This window comes from Nelusetta ayraudi, unplaced genomic scaffold (assembly GCF_046127955.1).
Source record: "Nelusetta ayraudi isolate G7.1 ecotype Tasmania unplaced genomic scaffold, CSIRO-AGI_Nayr_v1 ptg000094l, whole genome shotgun sequence".
Taxonomy (NCBI): domain Eukaryota; kingdom Metazoa; phylum Chordata; class Actinopteri; order Tetraodontiformes; family Monacanthidae; genus Nelusetta; species Nelusetta ayraudi.
This window is the reverse complement of record NW_027466144.1, coordinates 2,474,021-2,479,781: the sequence shown is the minus strand read 5'-3', so window position 1 is coordinate 2,479,781 and position 5,761 is coordinate 2,474,021. Positions and strand designations below refer to the sequence as shown.

The following is a 5,761-nucleotide window of genomic DNA, read 5'->3' as shown; positions in this document are numbered from 1 at the left end:
TGAACAATCCATCTCAAGTCAAAGTTGTGCAGCTGCGTTGCGCCGCCGTGTGAACACTCGCGTTCTCTCTGCGCCAGCTTTAGTGGAGCAGATGGGACCGTAAACAACGCGGCTAAACCTGTCTGTTATACATACGTTTCAAGAGGGTTCCGTCATGGTTCCCATCAGCAGCCAATCATCAGGCTCGCCAGGTAAGAGGGCCCTCTCATGCCTGACAGTCACTGTGGTGATTTGCACAAAGCGCTCTAGTTTCTGCTACACTGTTGGATTGTAAACATTTAGATAAAAACACAATTTGTCTTCAGTTACTATACAGTGAAATATTGAGCAATAATTCAAATTCAATCAGAGAAACTTTCCAGAGTTTGAGCAAAATGGGTATTATTATAAATCATACTTTTGGAACCGCTTTGTTATTTCCCAGTGTTTTTTTGGATGAGAAATAAATGTCTCCCTTCTTTATTAATCACCCTGTGACTCTGCTTTTGGCTCATCCGCCACATCCAGTCGAATCTCCTCTCCCTCGTTGTGCTTCAAGGTCAGCCGATGAATCTTTAATTCATGCAAGGCTCGTCCGTGTCATCACAGTTTAGTCTCATTCTCCATCACTGTGGAAACTTGGTGAAAAAGTTAAAGGTGGCTTATGGGCTGGAGATTTATTAGCGGGACCGTGGGATCGATTTCAGCCTGTGCGGTGCTCAAGCCTTTTGTTTACGCTCGATTGTATGTCCTGCAGAGCCGAAAAAGTGTCACGGTTATTTGTCTCATTGTCAATATGTATATTTTTTTCATTGTTTATGCTGTGTATTTGTTTGTTATATCAGTGCAATCTCTTCCTGCTTTCCAAATCTTAAAAAAAAACACCAGCTTAGCCTTTTCAATACATGTCCTTTTTTTCCAACCTGGTAGCTCTTGACCCGGAACTAAACAACATCAACATCAATGACCTAAAACACACACACACACACAATGGCAGCTGCACACTCACGCTCACATGCTGATGACCTGCTGACTGAGAATGTGCAGCTATCAATGTTTTTGTCCTGGGCTCCGCGCTGATGTTTTTTTCTGGTAACTTCATTATTCAGGCTGCTGAATGGCAGCAGGAGAGCAGCTCTGGGCCACCAGCTCGTTGTCTTTGTGTTGTCGCCAAAGTGATGGTGCTGGTCAGCTTTTTTTTTTTTTTTGCACTCTACCTATTGTCGCTGCACCTAAAGGTCGCCGCTAATGCCCGTGTTCCACTTTACGCAGGGGAGGTGGCCGCCATGACCCAAGTGCGACCCCAAGAGACTTCCGTTTGTGTAAAGATGGTAGTTAACTGGCTGGGTGGAAAAGCAGGAACACAGACGAGCTTGTTCTCCTTTCCATGCTTTTATATCCCTGCGCTGAGTTTCTGCTCTCCGTTTTGTTTTTTTAAAAAGCGGCCAAATGTCATAAATGCTGCGGTGACATGCTGCTCTGCAAGCAGGGTAATGACACTTGAGGTTTCACATAAGCACCGTCTGGAAAATTTACACTTTTCCGCCACCCTCGAGCACTCCGACGTCTCTGGGATGCCTCGCGTGACATTTCGTTGGGTCGGTCGCCGACGCGTCAATCCTCCTTAAGGTCGTGTGCCGTGTGTTCTCCTGCCAAGCCAAAGTTGACTTGACTCTGCTTCTCGTCACAAAGGGTAGCGGATTTTGCAAGAGAGGGCGATGACAGGAGAAAGGGCCTGCAGAGAGTTTTACACCAAAGAAGATGCTTCGAGACAAATGACAGCTGAGAAGCGAGATCTTTGAGAGCGCTCGTCCAAGACTGGTTGGTGGTAGGGTAATGCTTTTTACCTTTTCTTTCTTTGCAGGAGTTTTGGAACAAGGTGCTCAGAGCCACAGAGCTCTTGGACAGCTGTGGGCTGCCAGGTCGGAATTACAGTGACGATTAAACAGCTCGGGGAGGTTACAAAGGAAGGATAAAAGACAGAGGAGGGGAGGCGCAGACAGCTGAGAGAGACGGGGCCGCTTTCACCGTCTTACATCATCGTTCATGCGTCTCGTCTTGTGCAATCTGATTTCAACGTTCTTTACGGTCCAACAGTGAGAATACACTGTGAAGCATTTTATTTTTATTCCAAGGGCTGGTTAGGTATGCTGCGTACAGTTGCACATCTCCATTGATGCGTGGAAGCCACTCATGTTTTAATTGGAGAGTCAGTGTGACGCCACGATGGATGGCAGCTCTCTGAATTCGTTTACACCATAATTGCAGTGCTAATGACCCTGGGAGATGTTAAACATCTTTAAAAAGGAAGTTTTTGATTGTTTTGTTATTTTGTACCCCTGATTTATTCCCATTGTCAGGCTTTCTATTGCCAAAAATGAAAAGGAAAAAACGTCAAAACAATAAGATTCATCTAGTTTTTAGAAGCCCAGTGCTGCTTCTGTTGGCGTGTTTTCAATCTCTGTGACTTTCAATGGACGTTGAATATGATGGAGATGACGATTAATGGCTTGGAAAACTCTGGAAGTAACTGTTCAGAGGGCTGTTTTCATCCAGGCTGCAGAATTATTTCAAAGGCTTAATCAGCTCTTCACACACGAAAAACAGCCCATTTAACACAAGTGATGAACTACAAATGTTTAATCTTCAGCAGCGAGCGCTTAATGCCATCGTTCCTCCGGGCTAGAGTTTGCTCCTCCTTTTCATGACTTCTGGCGCAGCGTCTCATTTCCCCTCAGTGAGTTTCTTAATTAGAACAAGGATGTGGTCCAGCTTATTCTCTGAGTGAGCACGAGGGAAGGTTCAGTGAATAGTCGCCTCAGAAATGCAAGAAATTTCCTTCCCGCATGGGAAGAGGTGCAGTTTTCTTCCTTTCTGCCCTTTTATTTACGCTATTATGATTGTATTACTGCACGTCTTTGGTCTGTTTGGAAAGGGGTTAACGCTAAAACGCGGGTTAAAGCTTAACTTTCATCCCGTTGTTTTCCAATGCATGGGAGAGTTTGCGTACCCATTTCAGGGTGGGCGCATGTCTTGTTCTTGATATTTTTCATAACTCCACTTTGGGACCACAGTGTTCCAGAGACTTTTATTACACAGCATCAACTTCATTAGGCAAATTAAAAGTTATTTTCTCAACTTGTGTTCTGCTTTTGTTGGACAGAACCCCCGTTTTCCTAGCCCTCCTAAACGGGTTGACATTTAAAGCAGTGTGAGTGGAACACTTCAACCGACTGTTGTATTGCCTGCATTTAATGTTCTGCAGCTTGTTGTGAAAAGAGCCGTGACTGTGTTTTTTTTTCCCTCAAGAAAGCAGTGATGACGGTGCTTTTTGTTGTACCGTAAACATGTCACGTCAAGTGTGAGCTTTTTAGAGGCGTCGATGTCCCTGAAGAGGGCGCCCTCACACTCACCTGGATGTGCAGATTAGATGGATAGACGTATATATAAAAAATAACATCTTTGTGGAATAAGTCTGACATCGAACCATTTCATCTTCCTATTTTTTTTATTTTTTTTTAAATTAGCTGAAGCTCATCGGTCCTCGGGTTTCTCCATCCATATCACAAAACAATTGACAGTTTTCTCTCACGGTGAAATTTAACTCCCCCTTATCTGAGAAAAATCCAAGAAAAGAAAACCGCTTTGGGTTTTGTTTCGTTGTGTGCTAAACTCCTCAGGCCCTTCCCTCCCCCCTGCGTTCGTCGAGCATCGCATCTCATCACAGAGGAAGAGCAGCCCGGCCCTGAGGAGGAGCTGCCTGATGACGGAGAGGAGCGCACGGTCTCCTCCAGGAGCGCGCAGTCAGCCAGGCGCACACCACCACCTCAGCACCGGTCAGCGGACACGACGCTGTTCGGGAGGATGCACGTTTAAGAGAGAACTTTTTTTTTTTTTTTTCATTTCATTATTATTTCTCTCTCCCCTCTCCCTGTCAGCAGGAGGAACAAAACAGTGTGGTGGCACACGCTGGAACAAAACGAATAAAACGGGGGGAAAGGAGGGGTGAGAGAGCAGCGGGTGCAGCGCAGGCAGGTCCCCGGTTTAAAAGCAGCTGCGCGGCGGCCACAGGAGTTTACGGAGTCCGCGGCGGAGCACCGGCGGGAGCATCGCATCGCAGGCACCCGGCGCGGGCAGTTTGACGGCCGAGGAGGAGGAGGAGGATACGGGACCGAGCCAGGGGAGAGAGAGCAGCACCACAAGTTGGGATATGGCGGCGGGCGTGAAGGCGTTCGACCTTCTCGTCGGAGTTGTACTAGTTGTGCGGTGCGCGGAGCTTTACGCAGCGGAGACCGCGGCGAGGAGCCACGGTAAGGAGCCTCTCTTTCACACGCGCGCGCACATACATACACACACGTAGCCACTTGCGGATCGCGGACCTGTTCGGATGAGGTGAGACGAGAGCGCGTGGCAAAGATGCAAAAGGGACGCACGTGCACGTTTGTGTCCATGAGCAACTTTGCGCAAGCTTAAATTTCGTCACTCTTTGTTTTTGCTTTTTTTTTTTTTTTTTTTTTTTTTGTCCCTCCATTGTTCACTAGCTGTGCAGAAAAGCGGGGCAGCCACACAACAACAAGGCTGCTTTCTATTATTTATCTCAATCACGGGAGCAGCGTGCGGCTGCCTTGACCTACTAGCTTCCTTCCCACCCGTCAACATCAAAGCCTTTTATTTGAACTCTCATTATCATATTTTCACAACTACTACAGCAGCACGACTTAATTGGCTGCCCCCAATTTCCATCTTTGCCCGCACATTTCCCTCAAGGCTGCACTGATTTCCCCTCTTCTCTCTACTGTATAAATAATACAGTCAATGCATTCAGGCTTGCTGTAGAAATCCCATGTGATATTTTTATTCACCCCTCCACCCCCCCCTTTCTGTTATGAGCTGGAACATACTAGAACTCAACTGAGCTGTGACTAGATGTTCATGTAAGATAGTGCAGGTGCTTGTAGTCCTGCAGAGGGCTGCAGAGGCTGGCTACCTGTGCTCTCCTCATCCTGTCATGTCCCAGTCAACACTACAGACCGTTGCTCTCTCCTGTGACCCGCAGTCCTGCTGTTAAGCCACAACGTGCATCTGCAGCGTTCAGCGTTGACGCTGCACATACTAACACAGTCCCAGTGGAAGAAGTTCCATCATCTGTTTCGCTCATACAGTCAAGCTTTTGTGTGCTTTTTTTTTTCTTCTTCAAAGTATCAGCCGGCGGTTAAAGAAAACGGCTGACAGTAATTGTAAATTAATCCCATGTGAGAATGTAAAACCACAGAGTCGCTGGAATGCATGAGTGCGTGTGTGCCTGTTCAGTGGAGATGCTATCAGCTGTGTGCAACCAGAGCTCAGTATTCTTCCTTCCAGTCTCGCACAGTCGCGTAAAAAAATAAAAATAAAGAGTCAACCTACCGTTCTGCAGCCAGGGCTTGTCTCACACAGTCAGTGATGGGAAATGATGCCAGGCGACAAACACCTGCTGCCAACCGAACATGCCGGCGAGAGCGCTCCAACCGCTGCTGCGCCAGCCGGACACATTTAGTATGTGGGACGGTATTTTTAGGCACTTGGGAGATGTGCTTCCCTTGTCATTGGCTGACCCAGACCGTAACCAGCAGCCGCTCCTACCTGGGATCGGCTGTCATTTCATAAACACACAAACATTTCACCATTGCAAAAGCTTTAGGAGGCTTTGACAGGGTCTCCAGGATCATCAGCAGACGCTGAGAGATGGAAATTCTCTTTTTAGTCTGACATTGTATCTCATCAGCTCGAGTAGTTCTCAGCG

At 47.1% G+C, this 5,761-nt stretch overlaps 1 protein-coding gene across 2 annotated transcripts in view; it reads left to right on the top strand.

The window, feature by feature from the left end:
* The first annotated feature begins 3,490 nt into the window (after positions 1-3,490).
* Positions 3,491-5,761, top strand: part of plxdc2b (plexin domain containing 2b) — a 54,313-nt gene continuing 52,042 nt past the window's right edge. Inside the window, exons 1-2 of one of the 2 annotated variants that reach the window (XM_076047598.1) lie at positions 3,491-3,815; positions 3,921-4,289. In XM_076047598.1, coding sequence (XP_075903713.1) covers positions 4,190-4,289 — 100 coding nt within the window. In that variant the 5' untranslated portion in view covers positions 3,491-3,815; positions 3,921-4,189. Of the gene's footprint in view, positions 3,816-3,917; positions 4,290-5,761 lie in introns of both variants that reach the window. The other variant, XM_076047599.1, reaches the window with a different exon arrangement.